The sequence below is a fragment of the Mytilus edulis genome, chromosome 1 (genome assembly GCF_963676685.1).
Source record: "Mytilus edulis chromosome 1, xbMytEdul2.2, whole genome shotgun sequence".
Classification (NCBI taxonomy): Eukaryota; Metazoa; Mollusca; class Bivalvia; order Mytilida; family Mytilidae; genus Mytilus; species Mytilus edulis.
Genome location: NC_092344.1, coordinates 118,338,554 through 118,365,444, shown reverse-complemented (window position 1 = coordinate 118,365,444; position 26,891 = coordinate 118,338,554). Strand labels below are relative to the sequence as shown.

The following is a 26,891-nucleotide window of genomic DNA, read 5'->3' as shown; positions in this document are numbered from 1 at the left end:
ATAAGCCTTACATGTAGTTAGGTTGGAGGTATTAATTAAGAAGGGCACTTGCAGCCATTTAAGACCAGAGATGTATATTTCATTCTACAAAATCCAAACACTTATTTTGAGTTAACATCTAGTTAGATGCTCCAAGAAGGGAAAACAACCCTAATCAATTTTAAATTATTCTTAAATAATAAGGCAAACACATGACTTCAAGTCAAAAACAACAGGGCTCATTAACATTAACAATGGACTTGAAATAGTCTACAGCTAGAGTGCCTTGTAGTACCAAAAATGTGTTGCATCTTTTCAGCACTGAAATGTTGACATGCTGCATAGTGACTTTCACTGCTTCTCTATTAACAACTTTCAAGATTTATAAATATTTAAAACTTAGCTGACTAGAATGAAATAATAACAAATATTTTAATAGATGCCTTGGAGTAAATATAATGTTTTAAAGATGTTCTATTTACAAAACCCTCTTGAAAACAAAATATGACAAGAGTGATGAAAAGATCTCCATTCATGGTTAAACTATAAAGCAAAGATATTTTGTGCATACTATGACACAAACATACACCATATCCCGGGGTAAGGATTGAAACAAACATACTTTATATCCAGGGGTAAGGATTGAAACAAACATACTTAATATCCAGGGGTAAGGATTAAAACAAACATACTTAATATCTGGGGGTAGAGATAACATTTCCACTCTTGGCGTGGAAGTTAGATCATTGGGTTCATTATCATCTAATGTCTGTAGCTGCGTACATTTCATTTCATCGTTCATTTCTTTGAGTGAATCCCTTTCTGTTGCTATTCTCTGTGGAGAAAAGAAAGAACAACATTCAGTTATTAATGTACACTGATGCCTAAATAATTATACAATTAATGGTTACAAGAGCCGGTCTGGACAAATACAAATCTCTGTTTAAATTATACAATTATTTTCAAATTGTTTACAATCACTAAACTGACTGACAAATTCAACAGAATAATTAATTTCAATCATGTTAAAAAGACTTCAGTATATTGCACAAAGTGTCATTTGTCATTGTATTACCATTCCAGAATCAATGTCTTTTTACCTCTTTTTCTCTCTGTAGTGTTGCCATCTTATCTACAGCTCTCTTAGCTTCAAAGTCAGACTTATCAGCTCTCTTTGTCTCATCATACAGCTTGTTTTGTAGCTCATGGACCTGACGTTTATACATATCAAACTGTTGCTTCATTGAACCAGACTTTCTCATTTCCTGAAAATAGTCAAATATGTAATAAAGTCAATAATTTACTTTCTTTGAGGAAATACACATTTTTATTGTTAAAGAATAATTCATTAGACATATTTCTTTTTTTTGGAAAAAATCCCTATAAATTTTGTTTTAGCTTCCAAAAAACATTTGTATTGTAAACTCAGAAATTTTTGCCTACATTTGTAACAAAACTGTCACCAAGCTCAACCAGTGGATACTATGATTATTCATTACTGAGAGTAAAATTTCAGGGTAGATCATCCTTCCTTGCATTAAAATGAAAATTAACTGACTTTTCACCACCGTGATACTGTGTTAGCCAATAAAATTGTTTATCATATGTGTAAGGTATAATATCAGATTATTACCTCTTCCATCTCTAGTTGTTCCTGCATGTATTTGGTATTTTTCTCTTCTAGCAGTTTCACTTGTACTCTTAAATCTCCCATTTCATCTGTAAAGTTAAATAATTACATTTGATGTATCATTATACATTATTTTGATTGGCTAACAGCAATCTCGCATCATTCTTAATTTCAAAATGAATTGCATGAATTGTAACATACATGAGAACACACGTTTCCACAATAAAGTGCACAGGTAAATAAAAAGAAAAACTTGATAGTAATCGTGTATTCATGATCAATGTGAAAAAATGTAATTATAAGTATTGAATGCTTCTTTCATTTTTATAATAGGGTTGTAAAAAAGTTGAACATGCAGACATTTTTAGAATAAAGGGCTTCCGTGCTTCATACAAAATGTACTTCGGTCAATGCTTTTACAACCAAATAAATTTAATACAAAAAGAAGCATTCAATTTTTAAATAAATATCTAAATTTTAATTCTTTTAACAGATTTATCATGTAAAGAAACGTGTTAAAATTACATGTATATGTAAATTGGTATTATTCTGACCTGACCATGTGTCATTTTAAAGAGTTTGAGTCAAGAGTGATATTTAATTTGATTAACTTAATGTTCATATTTATAAAGTTAAAAAAAAAAAAAATTGTGGTACCACTTCAGTAAACTTTATCACTTTTTCTGATGAAATAATTCATGACATTTACCTTTTTATGTAGGAATAATTCACACAAACTTACCTAACTTCTTCTTGTAAGATTCAATCATTGTTTCATATTTTGTCTGAAAAATAAGTAAGTGTTACATTTTAAGGTTGTCATTTCTCAAAATTTACTGCAAAAGAAATTTTCAAATTATTTGTAATTTTGTGTCTCTAAGAGCTTACCTGTCTCAGCATACAATAAACAGTTCCTTAATTGTATCATCACTGTGATGTAAGATTGTAGAAGTCAAATATTATGACTAACTTCATTTGGTAGTATCACATCTAAACCTCAAACTTTCATAATGTAAAATGTAGGTGAAACTGACCAAAGTGTAGTAGAACTGTGTAAAATGTAGGTTTAACTGACCAAGGTGTAGTAGAACAGTGTAAAATGTAGGTTAAACTGACCAAAGTGTAGTAGAACTGTGTAAAATGTAGGTTTAACTGACCAAGGTGTAGTAGAACTGTGTAAAATGAAGGTTAAATTGACCAAGGTGTAGTAGAACTGTGTAAAATGTAGGTTAAATTGACCAAGGTGTAGTAGAACTGTGTAAAATGTAGGTTAAACTGACCAAGGTGTAGTAGAACAGTGTAAAATGTAGGTTAAACTGACCAAAGTGTAGTAGAACTGTGTAAAATGTAGGTTTAACTGACCAAGGTGTAGTAGAACTGTGTAAAATGTAGGTTAAACTGACCTAGGTGTAGTAGAACTGTGTAAAATGTAGGTTAAACTGACCAAGGTGTAGTAGAACTGTGTAAAATGTAGGTTAAAATGACCAAAGTGTAGTAGAACTGTGTAAAATGTAGGTTTAACTGACCTAGGTGTAGTAGAACTGTGTAAAATGTAGGTTAAACTGACCAAAGTGTAGTAGAACTGTGTAAAATGTAGGTTAAACTGACCTAGGTGTAGTAGAACAGTGTAAAATGTAGGTTTAACTGACCTAGGTGTAGTAGAACTGTGTAAAATGTAGGTTAAACTGACCAAAGTGTAGTAGAACTGTGTAAAATGTAGGTTAAACTGACCTAGGTGTAGTAGAACAGTGTAAAATGTAGGTTAAACTGACCTAGGTGTAGTAGAACTGTGTAAAATGGATGAACTTACAACTTGTTCTGAAGTATGACGTAAAACATCTAATTCATCTTTCAATCCTCTGGCTTCCTCAGCTATAGATGTTAACTCTGTGTTCTGAAATAATAATTCAATTAAATGACAATCAAACTTTCAGGAAAATGTCAAAAAAAAAAAAAGAACAATGATTCTCTAATTTTTGTGCTATTTTCACATTTCTCGATCGATGTGAGAAAAATATTTCTCCTCACTAGTGAAAAATGTGTTCTTGGCAAATGATTAGTCAAAATTTAATTATGACGTCTAAATGTTTTGTTTTCTTCTGAATTTTCCTATTGTGACGTCATGAAAAAAGGCGACAACGCCTGACGACGTCGCATATAAAGAACACAAGTTTCTGAAAACTCAACAATTAAATTTTTAAATATCAAAATTAAACTGTCTCGAGTGGAGAAATATCATAACACACTTTTATTGCAGTGGTGAAATCTATATCTCTTAACCAGGATTGGGACGAATTTTACAAATCCATGATGCTGACTTTGTAGACATCAAGCAATTAACACACTAATAAAGTATTATCCCCTTTGGACCTTTCATTACTTTAGGATAAGACTTTACAAAGCATTCCATTCTAAGCTTATCTTTACCTCTACCTACTTACAGTATATGTTGCTAAAAAGATGATTCACACAGGAAAAAAGAGGAGAAATTTTGAACAATAATAAACTGTTTTTTAAAAACATAAGAATATTAAAAAAAACTAACCTTATGTTTGATGTCATTGAATTCTTTTGTCATTAATTCCAGCTTTATTTTGTAGTCATCTCTTGCTGAAAAAGAAAACATGATCCATATAACTATATCACACTTATAAACATTATTTCCATTGGCAATAAAACAGTTTTTCATTTAAATAGAACTAGAATATATGGACCTGATGCCTATTTGAGTTATGCAACACTTGCAATGCCATATCAACTTAAACATTTCAACTGTGGTGTAAGTATATTTAACTTATTTGTGATTTGTAAAACTTTGAGAGTTTGTAAATTCCAATAGATATTATATCATGATGTGCCAAAACCTGTAATTTTATTCTGAAAAGACGTTGAGACGTTTTATATTGTAAATAATAAATGAATAATCATGTTGTATCGTTTTACCATTCATGTTTAATATCTATGTACATACATATTGTTTCAGTTGTCTTGTCTGTACAGATTGGCTTATGTATACAAAATGTATCTTTTAAAATTGTATTGTGTAGTTTTATACATAAGGTGGGACGCAAATAAAATACTGAATTGAATTGAATTGTCATAGAATTCAACACATCAATACAGTGTAAATATAAAATATGATTGATGAGAAAATTATTTTAAATAACTATGTAAGTATGTTTGACTAAAACATTCTATTTTTACACTTACCAGCATCTATCTTAAAATTTTCTTCCTGTAATTTTTCTACCTGTAGAAGTAACTGCTGATATCGTTTACCTGCTGGTGTACTGAAAACACAAAACAAACACATCTAAGAACTGCAGCTGCTGTGTGTAATAATCCAATGTAATATATGAAAATTAACATGCATAAAACAGATGTTTTAAGTATCAGACAAAAAACGTGTATTTGTGACAAAAAACTAATATTCTTTTTTATTAAGACTTCTCAAAATTTCAATACATTCATATACATCAATTAAATTGAGTCCAATGCTGCATAGAGTACTTAAATTTGACCCTGTATTCATCAAGCATAAAATAAATTAATCCTGTTCCACAAATTTTGAATTTCAATAAATTTATATTATGCATCAAAGTCACACACTAAACTCTATATGGTGAGTCACACTTCTAAAAATACCAAGGAAATTTGCAACCATTCACATATGGGCAAGTCACACTTCTTAAAATACCAAGGCAACTATTGACACATTTGGATAGGCACACTTTTAAATACACAAGGAGAACCCCTCAATATACCAAGACAGCAGTTCACACACAATCACAAACCAGCACACAATATAAGGCAAACATACCGTTAGCACACGATTTATAAAGTGAAACATGTGATTTCACCAGTTTTTTTGTACTCATTTTACGAATATTCAGTCAGTAATAGTTTCAGTTATTGTCTGCCTATTTATCAATTGGGCTAAACAGATTAATAGCCGGGAACCATCTTTAAATTAGACATATATTTTCAATGTAGAAGCTCCATTTTAAAAAATCTTTCGGTAAAAATGTTATTGTTGGATTCTAAAACATGACAATAAACCTTCATCTTAACCAAGGTTATGTCAGAGAGTTGTACATGAAGGTTAAGTAGTTGCAATTAGTAATAGCAAGGTCAAAGTCAAAAGAAATGAATCATAACATTGAAGTTTTGACATATCGACTCAAAAGGCATGCAAGGAAAATGAAGTCATTCAGGTATGACATATAGGTCATGGTGACCTACCTGTTGTATAAGTGAGTTAAACTGCAAATTAAGGAATGCAGCAGTAATTTGTCAATAAAATATTAAAAAAATTGTATCTATTACTTTTTGAAATAAAAAGAAAAAAAGAAAAACGGTTGATGCTTTTTTTTTAATGTATTTTGTGCATGTCATACATGTGTCATAGTGGCACACTAACGAAAAACTGTAAAAGTGGATCTTTTTATGTGGACGCTGAAATCAGGAGTTCAGAAATACAAAATAAAGACCCTTGAATTACAATGATTCCTTACAATATCTGTAACCTGTGCTATCCATCACACGAGACTGATATATTTAGACTTACCAGAAGAAACCACTACCAGATAAATATGTATTATACTGACGTCAAGAAAGCATGTTTACATGAGCACAGATGTTAAACTTGTCAGATACATGGATATATTAGAATGGAATACGTTTTCTGACTTCTAAAGACTAATAAGTATGGTGCTTATGCAAGATACTAAAGACTATCAAAGTTAAAAGTTTAGATATATGATAGAAGAAAATATGAAACAGGTTTGAATAACTCAAACTCTAATACAATTCAACTATCATCTGAAGTTTTTGAATTTATAACAAATTATAACATGCAAACAATGCATTGCATTTAAAATTTTCCTTTTGCTAAATAAAAAGGGTAATAAAAAAAAAGACAGGAAGTTTACTTTCTATAAAATAATCTAGCATTACTTCATGCTCTGACGCATCATCTTTTTAAAACTCTTTGTCTTACTTCATAGAATGAGTTATGAACATGCTTAGACACGCCCCCGCATAGACACGTCCCCAGTAATCTCATGATCTGTATTAGTAGAACTTATACATTGTGTGCAATAATACATATGTAGCTCTCACTATTATCAACTTACCTAGGGAACAGGCTAGAAACAGAGCAAATTAATATATAACCTATAATCTAATTCATTGTACTAAAAATATTACGATCCATAAAGCTTCTTGGGTGTTTTACATTTTGGTGTCTTAACCAATTTCGTGCAACTTTCTTCCTTTTGTTGGACATGTAATTTTAGGCAAATAACTTTACTAGATCAGATGTGGTCCATTATTAATTTTGTTGCAACAATTAGTTTTAACCAAAATATGAAAAAAAACCAAGGTTGTCTTTAATTTGATTAAGAGGGTATTAACCTCTCATGGGAAACAGGATCTGTGGTTTATTTTGTATATTGCTGTGCATTGTGGGTAAATTTTGGATGAAGTACCAATCTAATATTTATAAGAGACATTTGTTAATCAAGTTTTATAGTACCTCTTAGTACTTGTAGACAATTTCAATATATTTTTTACAAAAATGTACCATACTTTATTAATTTTAACTGCAAGTAAACAGTATAGATGTTCCTTGCATATGTTGTCCTTTTTGTTTGTTTTATGTGTATTACTCTTACCTAGGTTCGTCCAGATTCTCTGCCTGGTTCACCCTCTCCTGCAGTCTTTCATTCTCACTGAATAAAACTTGTTTCTCCTCTAGTAGGCCTGCAACCTTTAAAAGTCACTATCAAATTAGTATCAGCCTTCTTTGGAATCAATTATAGAAATATCATTTATCAATCATAAATTCTTACAATGTACATGATAATAACCAAAATCAAAGAGCCTTTGCTGTTTATAATTAACAATATAAATGGCATTATATGGTACTCATCAGTTGATATAAAAAATAAACAACAATTAACAAACAAACTTTTAAGTGCAACTAACAGAAAAATATGTATGCCTTTATACATCAAAGAAGTCCCTTTTGTTATATTAAGGTAAGGTTTGCGTACACAGGGAGATAACTCGAATTCAAATAATTGAAAAAAGGAGGGATCCGCCATTTTGATTGCTTTGATTAACCAATGTTCGATAACTACAATATTATCGAAAATAAAACAACACCTACCTCAAAATCGCCGTTTTGATGTAATTTTATCAAAATTTGAATCGTACAAGTAACGTTATGACCTTCAGTTTGTTATTTTTTATTTATATGACGTCACGTTAAGCCGTAACGTCTTTGTGCAAAAACCATTCATAAAGTTTCGCGGAATTTTATTTTATTTCATTTCATAAATGTACATTTTCATGCCCCCGCCGTAGCAAGGGGGTATTGAGTTTTATCCTTGTCTGTTTGTACGTCCATCCGACTGTACGTCCGTTTTTACAAAATTGGTTTCCTTTCTCTAACTTTAGTTTGCCTCAACCAACTGATATATAAAACTTATGCATAATGCTTTTTACCACAAAAACACAGAATAAATTTGAATTTTGATGTCGTCACTTTTACAGTTCTAGATTTATGAGGGATCGGACAGGGTACACATTTCTCCTTTCTCCCGTCCCTTTTCTCTTGTCACCCGCCGTAAAACCTTTAAAAAAACTAATGTATGGGAAGCTCATTTCAACAGAAATCGATCTAATATCTTGTGTTTTGATGGCTTGTCCCCGTCCTGTCCTTTCACAAGATAGAAGTGTTGTTTATTCTGCTTCAAGAACCCCGATAATTTTTTCACTGACTGTTAAGCTGTCTCTTTCATTGAATTTGTAAGTCTGATGCACGCCGTTTCCGATTTTTTATAAAGTATAAATACAAATTATAGAAACGCAGGATTGGGTGAAAAACGGCACATTTTTTGTGACACTTTTAGTCAATTTCGTTTAAAATGGTTGGAATTTACATAATGCACCACTGATGTGTTTTACTTCATAGAGGATGCATATATGTATTCTCAGATATTTTTATTGCATTATTTTTACGAATGACAGAATGTTGACTTGGTCTTTCAAATGTACAGTTTGCATGGTTTATCCGCAAATACGCACACAACCCACACGTTTACATCATTCGAAATATATGTTATTTTATCAATCACTTTTACAACTGACGGAATGTTTCTAATCGTAATTTTTTTTATGGATGCATTAAAAATGTGTCTTTCAGACACAACTATTGTATTGTGTCGTCCTGAACATACCTGAAGTATTTGCCAACGGAAATTTTACAACCCTTAATCAAACAAACTTCTATGCATATCAGTCAACTTTGAATTAATTTATCTAAAAACAAGGATGGTAACATGTGTCTCTACACATGCACGGACTCAATATAAAATCCGGGAAATTGTTAGTTTTTAGTCTTTCTCCGTATATATATAAGAGATCATAATGAAGTAGTGACGACGCTCGGAGTATTTTTATGAGGTCGTTTTCTGAATTTTTCGTTTCTGTTCTCTACCTTTAGTTTGCTTCAACCAAATGTTATAAAATTTATACGTAATGCTTTATAATGGTTTATATTTATGCAAGAGGGGCATCATCAATGTCCCTTGGACACATTCCTTCAAACTCAGAGTCTTGTACATGTATTAGTACACAAGTATGACCAAATTTAAACACCTCCCCTTCCGACTGATAGTTGTGGGCATAAAAGTTAAGGGACGACATCAGAAGTTCAATGTAGGATAAAAAAAAAAAACTTAATTCACATAGTTTGTTCACTGACCCCATCCCCCCTCTTAACTTAATTTGGGAAAAATTTGATTGACCAATATGGATATATGTAAAATCGATGTCAAATTAATAAAAACTTGCAGCAACTTTTATCTCCTCCCCCTCCAAAAAAAACTATTTGAATTCAGTTCTTTTTTTATCCTACATTGATCTTTTGATATCATCCCTAAGTTAATCACTTTTTTCTCTCATTGAATATAGTCAGTCCCAAAGTGTTACAAGACAAAATGATTCTTTGTAAAAAGATGCTATTAAAGATGACTCTTTTCTTTGGAGATCAACAAACAAAATATTTTCGTGTTTTACAGAAATGACAAGATGAACACATAACGCCCATTTCCGTAAAAACGAGTTCGGGGACATACCAATTTTATTAGCTCATTATAATGCAAATAGTTAAATCCTAAAGTTCACAGTTTTTTACAAAAACGGTGGACCCGGAAAAAGGATATTTTTGGCTTTTTGTTGCCATGGCAATGGGTTTTTTTTAACCCAAAAATTAAAAAATCTTGTTTTTAGGAACTTTTTATGATTTTTTTAATTAAAATTTATTATTAATGAATGGACCACAATTATTTATACATGTTTTGTTCAGTTTTATTTTTTTATAGTCACTCGCATACATTATTATTTCAGAAGAATTCAAATACAATTTTCCCTAAAAATCGTCAAAAATCGGAATTTTGAGCTTTTCACATGAAAAAACTGGACGGGCGATGTTTGATTTTTTTTCATTAAATGATTGGGTACTCCTCCCTGAACAAAATGATGTATCATATTGGTGTAATATCACTAAGAAAAAAATCCAGGTTTCATGCAAACCTTACCTTAAACATTGTTTTAAACTATTATATATTTGTTATAACTTATAACTTATAACTAATATATGTCAAACTGAAATAATTATGACACATATTGTTTTGAGGTCATTCATAAGGTCTGTCAATGTTTGTATTTATAATATACAATAACATATTGTGTACAATGGACACAGTCATTCAGACAAGAATATATATTTAATGCCACCGATATCCCAAAGCATCAACAAAACAGCCACACTAAATATATATGTGTACACACCTGTACATCAACAAAACAACAACACTAAATATATATGTGCACACACCTGAACATCTAGTTCATGACATCTTTGTGTTAGGTCTTCTTTGTCTTCAAGTGCTGAGTTTAAATCATCAACTGCTTTCTTCAACTGTACATAAGCAAATCAATAGGTAAATAAATACTGATATTCAAAGACTTATCCACTTTTGTATGGAATTGTAATGAAAAAGTAAACAAATAATAAAATATGGTCAATAGTAAGAGTAATTTATTATTTATGAAATGAATTAATCATGTAAATTCTCTTAAACAGATATAATCTAGATATGTAAATTCTCCAAAACAGATATAATTTAAACATGTAAATTCTACCTAACAGATATATTGTCTAATGTTCTGTCACTGCATGGTAAAAGGAAGATTATCACAATTGTTTTGCACTTTTCCATAAATGTCTTGTTCTTTTAAAATAATGGTCCACTTCAACATATCTTGGTAATTTCTGGTAAACAGGACCAGTTTCTAAAATCAAGATGAAGGCTTTGAATTAACCTACATTCTTTAATTAATAATTGGTCTTGATTGTTCCTATTTTTAACAAGCTATTATATGAGCAGCTCTAATGTTGTAATTTATAAAAGTATTTACACCTATTTTGAGAAGCAAGATGAATTGCAATTTGCACCTCAAAAGTCTTATAGATATGGCTGTTTTCTGTGGACTTACCTGATCAGCCATTTCAGAATCACCCTCTTTAAAAAATGAACTCACCTGATCAGCCATTTTAGAATCACCCTCTCTAGAGAATGAACTTACCTGATCAGCCATTTTAGAATTCCCATCTCTTATGAATGGACTCACCTGATCAGTCATTTCAGAATTCCCATCTCTTATGAATGGACTCACCTGATCAGTCATTTTAGAATCACCCTCTCTAATGAATGGACTCACCTGATCAGCCATTTTAAAATTCCCATCTCTTATGAATGGACTCACCTGATTAGTCATTTCAGAATTCCCATCTCTTTTGAATGGACTCACCTGATCAGTCATTTTAGAATCACCCTCTCTAATGAATGGACTCACCTGATCAGCCATTTTAGAATCACCCTCTCTAATGAATGAACTTACCTGATCAGCCATTTCAGAATCCCCATCTCCATTGGTTGACACTTCTTTCATCATCAGCTGAATTAACAAAAATAATAAAATAATAAATTGAGATTGTAAAATAAATTCTAAAACAATATCTATGACATATTTTATATACTTGTAGTATCAAATTCACAGTAGACTTATATAAACTGGCTACAAAAGGTTTTCTTAAAGAAAATTTACCCTTATTGAGAATTACACTTTGTACAAAATACTATTTATTTCTTGTTGGGTATTTTTCCTATGATTTTTTTTTGGTGATATATTTTAGCATCATGCTACTAGCTTGATATAGAAAATTATTGTAAGAAACTAAGGGCAAACTGTTGTCAATGTTAACATCAATGACGTAATAGCCAAAACAGATTGATAATCTTTGAATACATTATTTTGAGTAAAACCTACCTCTTGAATGGCATTCATTACAACCTGTTGGACAGAGACCTCCATGGACATTATTCTCTGTATATATTCTTGTTTGTCAGCACAGTTTACTGCACACCCCAGTATCAACTGTAACAAGCGTGACAGCTCTGACGTGTTACAGTGTTCACCTGAAATAAAGTAACATCTTAGTTGACTATAAACTTGTTAGTAAAACATTAACATGTAGAGTGGAGAGATATGACAATTTTGTGAAGAATACTTTTTGTCAAAAGAATCTATTTTTTTTATATTGTTGTCATTACATATATGGTTAAAAAAATCAACTTACCAATATCATTAACATTAGGCATCTGGAAATCCTGGATCTCTATTCCAAGTATCTAGAAAATATATTATTACATTCATAGTTATCATATATCCATTCTTTCTATTATTTAAAGGGAAAACTGAAACTATACTAAACTTTGCAGCAGTAATAATGATCAAATTATCAAACTTATGATTTATTCATATTTTCTGCACCATATGATATGGTTATGAACATATGAGTATATTTGGTTATCAAGGTCAGACCCTCTGAGTATTTAGACAATATAGGTATTTTTCAAATATGCTATAACATTTTTTTATCACTCAATGTTTTATATTCATTTATCCTACTTGTGTAATGTTTGCTCAGCAAGTAGGCATACAACATTAAAACATTATCTAAACAAGAATGTGTCCCCAGTACACGGATGGCCCATCCACACTATCATTTTCTATGTTCAGAGGACTGTGAAAATCGGGGGAAAGAAGATTTCTTAAAACATTGCACTGCAATTGCTCATATTTTATATAACAAGAGTGTACACACTGAAATGTCTCGCCTTCTTTACTAATCATTGATATTATGTTGATACTCCTAAATATAAAGCTTTATTAGGACTGTCACATAAACTCAACATGAACCATAAAAATGAGGTCAAGGTAAGTTGAACCATATGCCAGGCAGACATGTACAGCTAACAATGCTTCCATACAACAAATATAGTTGACCTATTGCTTATAGTTTAAGAAAATAGACCAAAACACAAAAACTTAACACTGAGCAATGAACCGTGAAAACCAGGTCAAGGTCAAATAAAACCTGCACGACTGACATATAGATCATAAAATATTTTCCTACACCAAATATAGTTGACCTATGACATATAGTATTAGATAAAAAGACCAAAACTCAAAAACTTAACTTTGACCACTGAACCATGAAAATGAGGTCAAGGTCAGATGATATCTGCCCGCTAGACATGTACACCTTAAAATCATTCCATACAACAAATATAGTAAACCTATTGCATAAAGTATGAGAAAAACAGACCAAAACACAAAAACTTAACTATAACTACTGAACCATGAAAATGAGGTCAAGGTCAGATGACACCTGCCAGTTGGACATGTACACCTTACAGTCCTTCCATACACCGAATATACTAGACCTATTGCTTATAGTATCTGAGATATGGACTTGACCACCAAAACTTAACCTTGTTCACTGATCTATGAAATGAGGTCGAGGTCAAGTGAAAACTGTCTGACGGGCATGAGGACCTTGCATGGTACGCACATACTAAATATAGTTATCCTATTACTTACAGTAAGAGAGAATTTAACATTACAAAAAATCTGAACTTTTTTTTCAAGTGGTCACTGAACCATGAAAATGAGGTCAAGGACAATGGACATGTGACTGATGGAAACTTCGTAACATGAGGCATCTGTATACAAAATATGAAGCATCCAAGTCTATCACCTTCTAAAATATATAGCTTTTAAGAAGTGAGCTAACACCGCCGCCGGATCACTATCCCTATGTCGAGCTTTCTGCAACAAAAGTTGCAGGCTCGACAAAAATTTACTGGTAAGCAAAGAGAAACAGAGTAGGAATTCTTCATTCTTATAGAGGAACACACAGCTTCTTCTGCAAACTTAAAGTGGAAAAATCCTTAATCTTTGACATACGTGTATTGTCTGAATCTAGAGATGTATCTGTTTTCTCACATTTAAAAGTTTCAATTAAAAATGACGTCCAGAAATTTTTAAATCTACAATTAAACTCACCTCCACATTGAACTCTAAAATTCCTTTAAGGATCTTCTTAAGGTTACTGACCTAAAATAAAAAATATACAAAGTTCTCACTTGTAATTCCTATCTACACATGAACTTATTTTTTTCACTAACTGCAAAAGGATAAGTCTCAGAATTATTATATGCTTCTTCAAGTGAATAATTTTTAAAAACATGTATTATTTCATGTTTGAATGGTTTTACACTAGTCATTTTTTATGCCCTTTAAAAGCTTGCTGTTCAGTGTGAGCCGAGACTCCATGTTGAAAGCCGTACTTTGACCTATAAAGGTTTACTTTCACAAATTGTGATTGGATGGAGAGTTGTCACATTGACACTCATACCATGTCTTCTTATATCTATGTCCACGTTTCAGATGTATTGATCGATTATAAATACATGTACATTTTTACTTACCTTCAGCCTCCAGTTTGTATTGATCTATTATAAATACATGCACATTTTTACTTACCTTCAGCCTCCAGTTTGTATTGATCTATTATAAATACATGTACATTTTTACTTACCCTCAGCCTCCAGTTTGTATTGATCTATTATAAATACATGTACATTTTTACTTACATTTTGTACCTTCAGCCTCCAGTTTGTATTGATCTATTATAAATACATGTACATTTTTACTTACCTTCAGCCTCCAGTTTGTTGAGACATCAGGTTTTATCTTTGTCAACCAGCTCTCATCGAAATAATGTGGTGCTCTACAGAAAATAAATCTTTGTTCACATTGTATATCTTCTAAATTCATCCCCTTTAAATTAATATATTATTGAATAGTGCATTTATCCTATAACGTCTGAACCACAGCATTCACATGTAATTGCCTTTCAGTTTATGTTCTGCAATTATGTTTTACTTTATTATTAATTACCTTAAACATAATGTGAAAAAATGTCATTGCTACAAAAGGTTGTTGTGATGTATAAATGAGTAAACATATTGCACAATAACAAGTATGTATCACCTCTTAATACTGTAAAACAGTAAAAGTACTTTTACTTGTGGGTATCAATTTTTGTGGTTTTAGCAAAAGTTACATTTTGTTGATTTTAGTTTTCTGCAAAAGAAATCTAGTAATTAATTTAAAGCCATCACAAAACATTTTTTTAAATTTCATGTTTTATAATATTTGTGAGACATAAGGTATTCATTACATTTACTTGATCATCTTTCATTACTGACAACATTCATCATTTTTTCATGAAATACATGTAATTGCTTTTGGAAGAACAAGGAACTTCATGGCCACATCGTTAATCAGATCACAATAATACTCACATTTGATGAAGAACTTGAGACATAGCCACACCATCACTCAGATCACCTGCTGAATTACATGATGCCTCTACCTCAAATGTCTGCATCTGAAATAATTAATAGGAATTTTATATATATCAGTATAATAATATCACTGTATATTCCACTGTAGAATTGTTTACATTTGTTTGATAAAATTTTCAACAAGAAAGAATGTAACTTTTCATTACTGTTTAGTGTATATTCAATAATTACATTTGTAGACAATAAAAGGTCATTCAATCAATGTTTCTAAAAAATCAAGTTGCATTTTTATAGTATACCTTCTTTTAAAACTAGTACAAAATACAAGGCTTACAAATGAATATTATTATTATAAGTTTGTTAGGACCTTGTAAAGCTTGCTATGAAGTTTTGGTTTTGCTTAATGTTTAAGGATCTCAGGTGACCTATGGATGTAATTTTTCTTTTTACTTTGAAAAGTATAAATCAGTTTTTGAAGTCAACCCCCACAATTAATCTTTTATAAATGAAGGATCACTAGATTTTTATAAGAAACAATGTTCAGCTAAATACAGGGATTCACATTTAGGTTGGAGCATTTTCTTCACATTTGATGTGAATCATGCGATGTCATCAGAAGATTCTTCAGACAGATCTAGGGCCATATTGAGTCACAGCTCAGCTTTATACCCAATTGTGTAAATATTTCTTTAGACCTTTTAGCTATTTCAGGATCTGCTACACTTGAACTATTATCATCATACAAAAATAACTTTTCTTTTGTGGCGTCAGACATTTTATTTTGTGAAGTCAAAATTTTGCGGCAACTTCTGTCCGCCATTACTGGACATCACAAAGGCTGCCATAAAATGTTGATGTCATACTAGAAAATATCTGATGCAATAAAGGAAAAGAGTTGTTGTATGATGTCAATTGTTCAAAAGTCGTTGATTCTAGTGTCAAGGGTTGCAGATTTCCAAATAGTGATAAGGGACTAGAAAGCAATAGTATTCTTTTTTAATACATTTTATTGATATTTGAAGATCTGTTCTGCTTAACCCCCCGATACGGCCTGATTGAACTTTTGATGTCATACAACAATGACTTTACCATTGTGGAGTCAAATATTTTCATTTGTGATGTGGCTGATGTCAAAATTTTACGGGAACCTTTGCGATGTCAAATAATTTAAGGCGGACAAATAGCAATAAGGTGTTAAATACATGTATATAGATAAATTCTCTTACAGGGAGTCCCAATTAAGTTTGAGCATTTTTATCACTCCTGACTTCATGGCACTAACACTTTGCATTAAATTATAATGCATGTGGAAATTTTATAATTTACAAAAAATGGCAGATTTGCGAATAGTTGAATCTGATATTAGATTTTATGTTACAATTAATGAACACATGAAATGTTTATGTGTAACACACGCAAACGTGTACATCAAAATCAATAAATACCCAAATAATTAAGCTATCGCAGACTTCTTCACGATTCATTTTCCTGTTTTTTACGCCCCAGTTCTGTCAAAAACAGTAAATAGTTCAACCAAGGGCTGCAACTCGTAACTTCCGCTTCCGGTTTCGTTTTGTTTTTCTTCTGCTTGCGATAAAAATATTGATGATTAATGCAGGTTTTAAGTAATGACGATTAATTCTAAGGTTTGTAAATTATTTTTTTGAACGCAACACAAAGTTAAGCATGTTCTTCCAAACCACTTGTTTCTTTTAAACGTTGTAATCAAGTTCAGTGTCACTGTTAGTGTCAGAACTGACAGAAGTGTCAAGTTTCATTTCATTTCAATGGTCAGGTTATTCTGTCAACGTATATTTGTTCCACCTAACAGAAGTTCCAGTGGAAACTTTGTTATAAACAATACCTGTACCTGTTGGAACAAATATTCTATACTATTTATTCCGTTAGGACCATCTACTGTAATATTTATTCCTGTGGAAATAATATTCCAGAATATTTTTTCCATTTGGAACTTATATTATGAAGGAACTTCTATTCTGTGACAATTCAACAGGACTGAGGTTAGGACCTATTTTTCCAACATCCAAATTGTATGACATATATTTTTATATTAATTTTAAAGAATCAGTGTTCAGAAGGTAGTGGTATTTTAAACATATATATCGTGTTAAAGAGGGGTATTTGCGAAAAATACCAGTCTTGAGAATGAATTTCACCTTACGGCTCGCAAAATTTAACATTCTCTCGACTTGTATTTTTCACAAATACCCCTCAAGAACATGCTATATCTGTTTAATTACACCAAATGTTAAAGTTCAAAAACGCATTGATGATCGTGACGTTACAAGTGTCCAGTCAGATTTGGTATTTTTTGGCAAATACCACAGCAGAGAGGGTAAAAAAAGGCATATCCTTTTTGCATATACCCCGACGGCGTTAAAAAATGAACGATATTCATTTGATAACAGTAAATCGGTGAAAAATACACTGGCTATCAACCAATCAAAATCCAGGATTCTTACATTAGGTGTAATTAAAACTACTAATAAACCACTTTCGAGTTTGTCCGTCACTAGAAAAAACTTGTCAATTATGCGCGCCTTTATGACATCATTAACCAGATAGAGGGGATCTCCTGTATCACAGCACTATTAATGTTCACCAAGCGTCTTCGTGATTGTCAGTGTGCAGGATAAACAAGAAATTATGGTTGTTCTGTAGGTACTTAATCACAATTCCCTAATGACAGCAGTGCTGATTGTTGATTACGAGAATTCAGTGTGATTAATTCGTACAATATAGCATAATAGTATTTGTTTTCCATCCACTCGCTCAACATTGGAACGGAAGGGACGATGCCCCTAAATGCTTGAATGTAGTTCACTAAAACCAAAGTTTTTGACAGAAATTCTTCGAACTCGAAAGTTGTCTATTCTTTTTCCAAGAAGGTTGACACTTGGTATAGAAATATAGTTATCCCTTGACTTCTTCAGTCTGACATTTAATATGTGCATAAATACAGTGTTGTTTTATTTTTCGAAATGTTTCATTTGCAGCTACATCTGGTCAGAGTAAAGAAATCAAATTTGTTGAAATGTGTGACCACTTTTTGTCCCCTGCTCACATCTTTGAAGGGACATAAAAATACCAAGCATCTGTCTCCCCTGTCTATCTGGTCTGTTTTTGCGTCGTATAAAGGTATCATGTCGTCGTCTGCGTCATTTGAAGAAGCATTTAGTTTCCAGACATACACTTAAGATTTAGTGAATGGATCTCTATGAATTTTTACCAGAAGGTTCAACACCACTAAAGAAAGGTTGGGATTGATTTTGGGGGTTATGGTTCCAATAGTTAAGGAATTGGGGGCCAAAAAGGGGCCCAAAATAAGCATTTTTGTAGTTTTCAAACAATAACAAGTGTTTAAGTGTATGAATCTCTCTGAAATTATACCACAAGTTTCCATACCATGAAGGGATGGTTAGTAATGACTTTGGGGGGGGGGGATGTTATGGCTTAAAATGTTTTGGAATTAGGGGCAAAAAAAAGGGGGAAATAGGTTTTCTGGACAATAACTTTAGATTTAGTGAATGGATCTCTATAAATTTTTACCAGAAGGTTCAATACCACTAAAGGAAGGATGGGATTGATTTTGGGGGTATGGTCCCAATAGTTTAGAAATTAGGGGCCAAAAAGGGGCCCAAAATAAGCATTTTTGTAGTTTTCAAACAATAACTAGTGTTTAAGTGTATGAATCTCTCTGAAATTATACCACAAGTTTCAATACCACAAAGGGATAGTTAGTAATGACTTTGGGGGGTTATGGTTCAAAATGTTTTGGAATTAGGGGCAAAAAAGGGGAAAAACTAGGTTTTTCTGGTCAATGGACAATTAAGGTAATTTAAAAGCAGTGTAAGGGAGGTAATTCAAAAACAGTTAACATACAATGTTGGGTATGTTCTGATTTACCTCTCTTACACTACTTGTAAATTATTTATAAAGAAATGTCTCAAATTATTGAAAAGTTTGAAGAAGAAATCTTTAATTGCACAATATTGCATAATAGATTTGTAAGATCTTGACATTTGTTTTGTGTATCAGAAACTCATATTGTTTCAAGAATTTGATCACAATCAAAATTCAAAGCTGTATAGACCTTGAATGTAGTGTCCATACTTGACCCAACTGTTCAGTGTTTGACCTCTGCGGTAGTATAAAGCTGTGTCCTGCGGAGTACCTGGTTATAAATCTTATACTTTAGTTTGATATCAGCAATATCTCTGACAAGATCTATAACGGTGGCAGATAAACTTATGCCCCTTGGAAAAATTGATTTAAACAGAAATCACAATTTTTTTGCTCTGAATACCAGTTCATCATTTCTCTAAGATATTTATAATTTGTTTTATTGCCCATGTACATTGGATAGATAAAATATGTGCAACAGAGGGACATTGGAACTCTGTTCTTTTATTAGATTTTTAAAAAATATTAAGCACTTTTATCAAACTTGTGTTTGACATGTGGGTTGTGTATACATATGTCAGATTTATCATGTAATGATGTTTAAGGAAAACCTTTATCTGAGTAACATTTGCAGGAGACATGGAAATACTCGGCACAAAAAGGGTTTTTTTCTTCCATAAAATATATTCTGATTCTAAAATTGATGAAAAAATATTCTGTTCAATGAGGAAAAACAATTTCTGAATCCAGATTTTCCCCATACCTTCTGGTGTTATATTTTGAACAAAATCATTTGATTGATAGCTTTGAAAAACTAAAAAAAAATTTTTTTCATGCAATGCTTGAAAAAATTCTGTGTCAAACATAAGAACCATTACCCCCTTCTCACATGTAGTTAAATTGTTGCTCCCTAATAAGGCTTCTTGAAAGTTTTTTTTTATATAACAAACCAATTAATATATCGAGTTAGACAAATAATTCGGTGAAAAAACTACATAAATAATTGTTATAAATATCAATTTTATTAAAAAAAAAGTTTCTTCTTTAAATATACATGGTAAAATGCATGTTCTAAATACCTTGTTTTGCGTACACTGAACCACACAAGTTCTACATTGACTATCGACTGCATGTAGACAAAACATGATTTAAGCTACATGTAAACATTGAGTTTTGTCAATTGGGATGTAATTGTGTTTAGTTTACGTGTGAATTACACTAACACAACACCGAGTTTAGGTCAATGAGAACACGGATAAGCTTCCTATAAAAGCTCTCTCATGTGTACAATTCTTGCCAAAATTTTATGAACTTATATGCTAGGATTATATTAACCAGCAATGTCCTGGAACAGTTTGGAAATCTGTGTTGAGCAATTATTTTTGAAATATCTTTAACAAAGGGAATACTTACAGGAGGAGACGAGAACCCGTCTCTCAAAAGGGTTAAAATGTTATCAACTACTGAAAGAACAGGGGAAAATTGTCAGGTTTTTATCAGTGAATGTTTAAGAAATGGCATGTAGGTTTAAATTTGAAATAAACTTCAAACAGTGTTTCCAGTTGTACTTTGCCAATACATTAGAAAGCTTAAGGAACGTGTGAGAGACTCTGAAATAATAACACTTGAGCTAGGCATGTATCATTTATAATCATTGATAAACTTCTACATTTACCTACGAACTATTTGAAATCATTATACATATTTTACTTTTTTTCCCCTAGATTTCTAGTTTTGATGGGTGGATATTTTAGAAAAGCTACAATGGTAGAAGGCATTGGTGATGAATTGATATATGCATTTATTGTTCTTCTTGCCCTTATAGTACCACTGGTCATGTACCTGATCAGATTAAGGTGAGTGACCACTGGTCAAGTATCTGATGATATTAAGATGAGTGACCACAATGTCGTTACCAATAATTACATACCTGCTGAGATTAAGATGAGGTTTAGTTGTCAAATTAAGGCGTTTTAATTCTGATGAATAAATGCAGTATATAGAACAGATATTGACTTACAAAATAACATAATTTTGATGAGGAAAACTTAAGTTAAAGTGTGAAACTGAAATGGGACGGATGGACAGAAAGAGGGTCCAAGGTAACACTTAATGCACCTGTTGCAGGCATAAAAATAATTTCATGGGAAGTACCCAAGGTCTTAATATAAAAGATCGAATTTATTGTTAACCAAAAGACACATTTATCTAAACTTTCGGGAAAAACATATAGTTAAAGGAAGTAACTTTAAAGAAAGAGTGAAATAATTGCCAAAAGAAATATATGTCTAGAAAAATCATATTTGCAAAAGATTGACTGAAGGTATATAAATATGTAATGATTTTTGTAATCCTATGGTGAACTCTCACAGTTAGTAAAACCTTAAATGGGACATTTGTTTGGCCATGGGGAAGTATAAATGTGCGGCAAGTCATTCCAGGATGGGGACCTTAAATCTGATGCCTCTTGTACAGAATGCCAGGGGGTTTGGCCATGGGGAAGTATAAATGTGCAGCAAGTCATTTCAGGATTGGGACCTTAAATCTGATGCCTCTTGTACAGAATGCCAGGGGATGTACCAATTATATAAAGTGTTCACTTTTTTCATCCTTGACATGGATGAGATATTTGCCACTGTAAATAAAGCAAACATCAAGCATAATTGAAGAAACATATTATGGACCATAACTAAAAAAAAACACAACAGATAAGACACAAGTTTTACAACTTAGTAATGTCTTCTCCAAAGTAAAGCTACTTTTCAACAGTTGAAAACAAAGGTAGACATTAACTCATCTGTTCATATTTCAAAGTTAAGATATAACAATTTAATAAAGTATAATTTTTTCAGTCAAAGACAAGGTTTATTGAGGATCCATCCAGACAGTGCTGCCAGTGTCACTGCTACAAGGGAGGTAATTGGACATGATCATCCACAACAACAACTTCCCAGACGTAATGCCAATGACGGGAGTGCTACCTGTCCAATCTGTCTAAATAATGCTGAGTATGGCGTAGAAACAAATTGTGGCCATTGTTTCTGTGGTAAGAATAGGCTACCAGTAACTGCTTTGTTGTTGATAGGAAAAATTTACAGTTATGTGACCTGCTTTTGACAGTACAAATATAGAGCTATGTGTTTTGTTAACTGCTTTTGACAGCACAAATGTTCAATTATGGGAACTGCTGTTGACAGTAAAAATGTACAGTTATGGGAATGGCTGTTGCCAGTACAAATGTACAATTTTGTGAACTGCAGTTGACAGTACAAATATAACATAATAGAAAATGTGGTATGATTGCCAATGAGACAACTCTCCACAAGAGACCAAATGACACAGACATTAACAATTATAGGTCAACGTAAGGCCTTAAACAATGAGTAAAACTTCTGTTGACAGAACAAATGTTAAGTTATGTGAAACTGCTGTTCGACGGTAAAAATGTAAAGTTATGTTACCTGCTGTTGACACAGCAAATGTACAGTATAGAATAGAATTTATGTTTTATAGTTACAAATTGGCAGCAAGATAGTAGTTGGTTGGGAGCGATAACTAGTAAGAAACTGTTTTATTATTTTCAGGTATTTGTATAGTAACATATTGGCAGCATGGTAGTAGATGGTTGGGAGCTATAGCTTGTCCTGTCTGTAGACAACAGGTAAAATATCAGTTTACTCCATAATGGCTCATGGCTCTTAGATAAACTTTTTACACCATTTCAATTTTAATTCAGCTAAAACACAAGGATGAGTTTAAAAAAAGTCTCTTATTCTCTGTACTTTCAGTTAGTAAAGGTCAAATAATTTCTTACCTATAAAGATAAAGGTTCCTTACTATAAAATTAAGATCTGAATGTAGTTCAAGGTTTCACTTTAAGGTTAAAGGTTCATGATTCTTTTTTTAAAATGCTGAATTGTCATAATGCTTTCATGATTTCATCTATAGACTTAAGGTTGTCTCTTTTCATGAGCTTATATCTCCTTGATTTGAGCCTTGGATAGTAATCCAAGTGGCCGAAGTATCCATGTATATAAGTAAGACTGGATAGAAATCGATATTATACCAAAGTATCTATGTATATGAGTAAGACTTTCATTGTCAGATTTATGAACATTCAAATCAAAATCAAAGATGAACTTTTCATGTGTTGGTCTGTTTTCATGTGTTGGTCTGTTTTTATGTGTTGGTCTGTTTTCATGTGTTGGTCTGTTTTCATGTGTTGTCTGTTTTCATGTGTTGGTCTGTTTTCATGTGTTGGTGTGTTGGTCTGTTTTTATGTGTTGGTCTGTTTTCATGTGTTGGTCTGTTTTCATGTGTTGGTCTGTTTTGAAAGGTTGATTTCCATCCAACGCAGCTCATTTTGTCACATAAAATCCTCAGGTGAAAAATACCTCAGTGATCTTTCTCTTCTTATTGTAGTTTGTTTGACTGTGTTTCTTATAGAATCAGGGTTAGATCATAAATATTTTTTGAGACAGAATTTTCTTATACTTAGTCAAAATGAAGATTTTACTAAGCTCTTTTCAAAAATATAATAAAAAGTATTGGTCACCGTGCGATTTTTCAAGCTATGAGTCGTTGAAAATTGCCTAAATTTGGTTAGATTGTTCATGGAAATACACATTTGTGTGCATAAAAAAATATTTATGAAATAGAATTTTGAAATAAATTGTGAAAAGATAGGTTTTGTAATATATTTTAAGAAAATAAAAAGAAAAAATGGTGCCACCGAACTTGTTTTCATGCTACAAGTAAAAAGAAAAAAATTCTCTATCAGTCCAGTATAAATTTTTTACTAAAAGAGTTATCTTCCCTTAAATGGCTCATTTGAAGAAAATGATTCTAAAAGAAAAAAAAATGATATTTGTTTAAATATTTTCAATAATACATTACATTACCAAGTTTTCTTTTTATTATTAAACAGTCTAACCTTTAAATTGCAAATCTGTCTCCAAATTTGCAGAATTAGGTAAATAACTAGACCGATTTTTTACTGTGATTGTACAATGCAAGATGGCGGTATACCATGAATCTACCTTATCCATTCATTCAACCATCACAGTCACGTCTCAGTCATTACAGCTGAACGGACGTGCTGGGCCAGCTCTCCTTTACCCGCTATCTTCGATGAGGGTTTACAGTTAGATATCAACGACTTACTACTTAAGATGACAGAAACCAATCCATGCCGTACAGATAGACGTAGTAGTTGGCGTACCTGCGTTAACATGCACTCCAAAACCATTGTATCATGGGGAGTGTTATGCCGATTAACGTCCGAGGGCTGTATCCTAGGCTGTTGGGTGATAAGACCTACGTTTCACTGCCTCACGGCTTTGGTCCTGATAACGCTTCCTGTCATCTTTCGAACTACGTCCGAGATCATCTACCAGTACTCCATCATCGAGGCTAGCGGGCTGCCAAGCTGACCAAACTGGCCCTGAAAGCAGCCGTTAGTGAAGAATAAACAACAAAATAGTCAACAAACCAAAAACAACTCACCAAAACCAAGATGGCGGCCTACATATTGCGACCTCCACTACCTGTTCCTGACCCACGGTATCAAAATATGTTAAAGCTAACCAAACGTCCTCGGGCACCGAGCTGACCGTGTGAGGGCTGTATAGCCAGTCAAGGTCGTTAAACACTTCCATATATATATATCTACCTTAAAAGAATTGATGGTCACTGATTGAGTGATTGTTAAACTTTATTTTCTGCATGGCTTTGTCTTGTTTGTGACAAAAGTTGCAGAATGGAATACATATGTATACTTATCTGGCAGTGTTGTCAGTGTAAACAATTTGTATAGGGCTTTATATTTCAGAGGATAGAAGACTTTGAAATGCTTCTTACCTTGTATACAGATGCCTTATGTTATAAGGTTTCAATCCATCATATGTCTAGTATGATTGACCACATCTCCATTGTTCAGAACTGCCGATACAAACTGGTGTGTGAATTTCCCTCTTAATATATTATGAGAAATAGAATAATTATATTTGGTATATGGGATCCTTGCAAGCTTAGACCCAAATAAAACTACAAACAGAACCATCTGATCTTTTTTTTGAAAATTAAGATTTTTGAACCACTTTTTAGATATAAAATGTGGAGTTATAGTATAAATGCCAATAAGACAACTATCTAACAAAGTCTAAATGAAACAGATTTAAGCAAAACTGTATTGTTCTTGTCTTATTTTCTGCTGGCAGTAGTATTATAGTAATCATTCTTATTCCTTCGAATCTCCAAGAATAATAACTCAAAACAGTTATGGTATGTAAATATATAATTTAAAAAGTACTGTGTTAGAAGACATTCAAAATCTCGTTTCATGTTCGTCACTAAAGGTCAAGGACAAGCATATACTCTAACTGCTTTGTTTAGACACATGCTCATATACCTTACTGTTAGACATGTGACAAATTGTAGGTATGAAAGCATTAAATAAAATCATTAGAATTGTTATCAATAATGCGTCACATCATATGATTACCAGATGCAGATGAGCCCTTAAATATACCTTTTTTTCCCCAAATTATGTTGTCAAATTCATGAATATTTGAGGATTTTATGACTTGATATATTTACAGGTAACACTTCTGTTGGTGAATTTTACGCCAGAAGAAAATAATAACGAAACAGAAGAAAAGAGAAATGTATCAACACGAGTTAATGAATATAATAGACGATTTTCTGGTGCTCCTCGACCTGTAAGTTCAATTAATAATTATTATACATTAACTATTCATATATAACAGCACATTATATATTAAAATTACCCTGAGCGCTTTACAACATCTACCAATTAACAAATATGAAAGCCCATGATAAAAGTTTTGCATATGATTATATATACGGTATATAAAAAAAAAACTATCACAAAAAACAATCACTAATATCTTTTAATAAAAAGGGGGGGGGGGGGGGGGAACCCAAACAACTGACATCTAATAAATTTATTTAAAAAAAGAGTTATTAATTTGGCCTAAATCATTGGTTAGTGAATAAGACTACAAGTTTGAATCCATCAAAGAATCAACAAATGAAATATTTAGAGTTGATGTTCTTAAAACCAATATCACAGTAAATGAATGTTGCTGATGATGTTACTGTATATGTATAAACTCTCTTCACATCAGAGCTATACCAAGAATAACATGTATTTACTATTCTATTTCCAGTTGATGGACTATATAAGAGACCTTCCAACATTACTTAGACACACTTACAATGAATTTTTCACGGTTGGAGGATTAATTTGGATGTTTCGTTTACGTGTGATTGTGTGTTTTCTCGCTGCCTTACTTTATTTTATTTCACCTTTAGACATAATACCAGAAGCTGTGTTTGGTGTCTTAGGATTTCTTGACGATTTCTTCATTATTTTATTGCTAGCTATTTATGTGACATTGATATATCGACAGTTTGTTCAAAATAGAGCAGCTGGAGTGAACTAACTAAAATTGCAAAGGAAGAGAGATAACTAGAATTATTATTTTCTTATCCTGTATTTTTGTAAAGCAAAATATTTTCCTATAAAATATTGCCCACCAAGATAA

At 32.0% G+C, this 26,891-nt stretch overlaps 2 protein-coding genes and 1 long non-coding RNA gene across 9 annotated transcripts in view; 2 read left to right on the top strand and 1 right to left on the bottom strand.

Annotated features, from left to right (window-relative positions):
* LOC139502800 (protein Hook homolog 3-like) overlaps positions 1-16,972 on the bottom strand; it is a 25,436-nt gene extending 8,464 nt beyond the window's left edge. For 4 of the 7 annotated variants that reach the window (XR_011658945.1, XR_011658946.1, XM_071292391.1 and 1 more), the window contains exons 1-16: positions 16,845-16,972; positions 15,397-15,482; positions 14,747-14,819; positions 14,093-14,143; positions 12,321-12,372; positions 12,011-12,159; positions 11,582-11,638; positions 10,515-10,598; positions 7,285-7,379; positions 4,820-4,899; positions 4,155-4,219; positions 3,420-3,503; positions 2,352-2,394; positions 1,613-1,698; positions 1,080-1,244; positions 672-814 (exon numbers count right to left, since the gene is read on the bottom strand). Coding sequence is in view for 5 of the 7 variants with exons in the window: in XM_071292391.1 (XP_071148492.1) it covers positions 672-814; positions 1,080-1,244; positions 1,613-1,698; positions 2,352-2,394; positions 3,420-3,503; positions 4,155-4,219; positions 4,820-4,899; positions 7,285-7,379; positions 10,515-10,598; positions 11,582-11,638; positions 12,011-12,159; positions 12,321-12,372; positions 14,093-14,143; positions 14,747-14,819; positions 15,397-15,482; positions 16,845-16,883 (1,352 nt within the window). In the remaining 2 variants the exon portion in view is untranslated. The other 3 variants (XM_071292382.1, XM_071292404.1, XM_071292428.1) reach the window with 2 other exon arrangements.
* The window catches only part of LOC139502829 (uncharacterized), an 81,756-nt gene that overhangs the window by 49,378 nt on the left and 5,487 nt on the right, over positions 1-26,891 (top strand). The window lies entirely within an intron of this gene.
* LOC139502824 (E3 ubiquitin-protein ligase RNF170-like) lies at positions 16,948-26,891 on the top strand. Its single transcript, XM_071292438.1, has 6 exons — positions 16,948-17,045; positions 21,048-21,179; positions 22,176-22,369; positions 22,908-22,984; positions 25,923-26,042; positions 26,514-26,891. The coding sequence occupies exons 2-6, from the start codon at positions 21,061-21,063 to the stop codon at positions 26,787-26,789; spliced, it is 786 nt and encodes a 261-aa protein (XP_071148539.1). The 5' UTR covers positions 16,948-17,045; positions 21,048-21,060; the 3' UTR covers positions 26,790-26,891.

Excerpts from the sequence above, each read along its gene's own strand:
- LOC139502824 (XM_071292438.1), top strand. The coding sequence starts at position 21,061 with ATGGGTGGATATTTTAGAAAAGCTACAATGGTAGAAGGCATTGGTGAT. Across the intron at positions 22,370-22,907 it reads TTGTGGCCATTGTTTCTGTG|GTATTTGTATAGTAACATAT; the intron begins GTAAGAATAGGC and ends TATTATTTTCAG. Across the intron at positions 26,043-26,513 it reads TTTCTGGTGCTCCTCGACCT|TTGATGGACTATATAAGAGA; the intron begins GTAAGTTCAATT and ends TTCTATTTCCAG.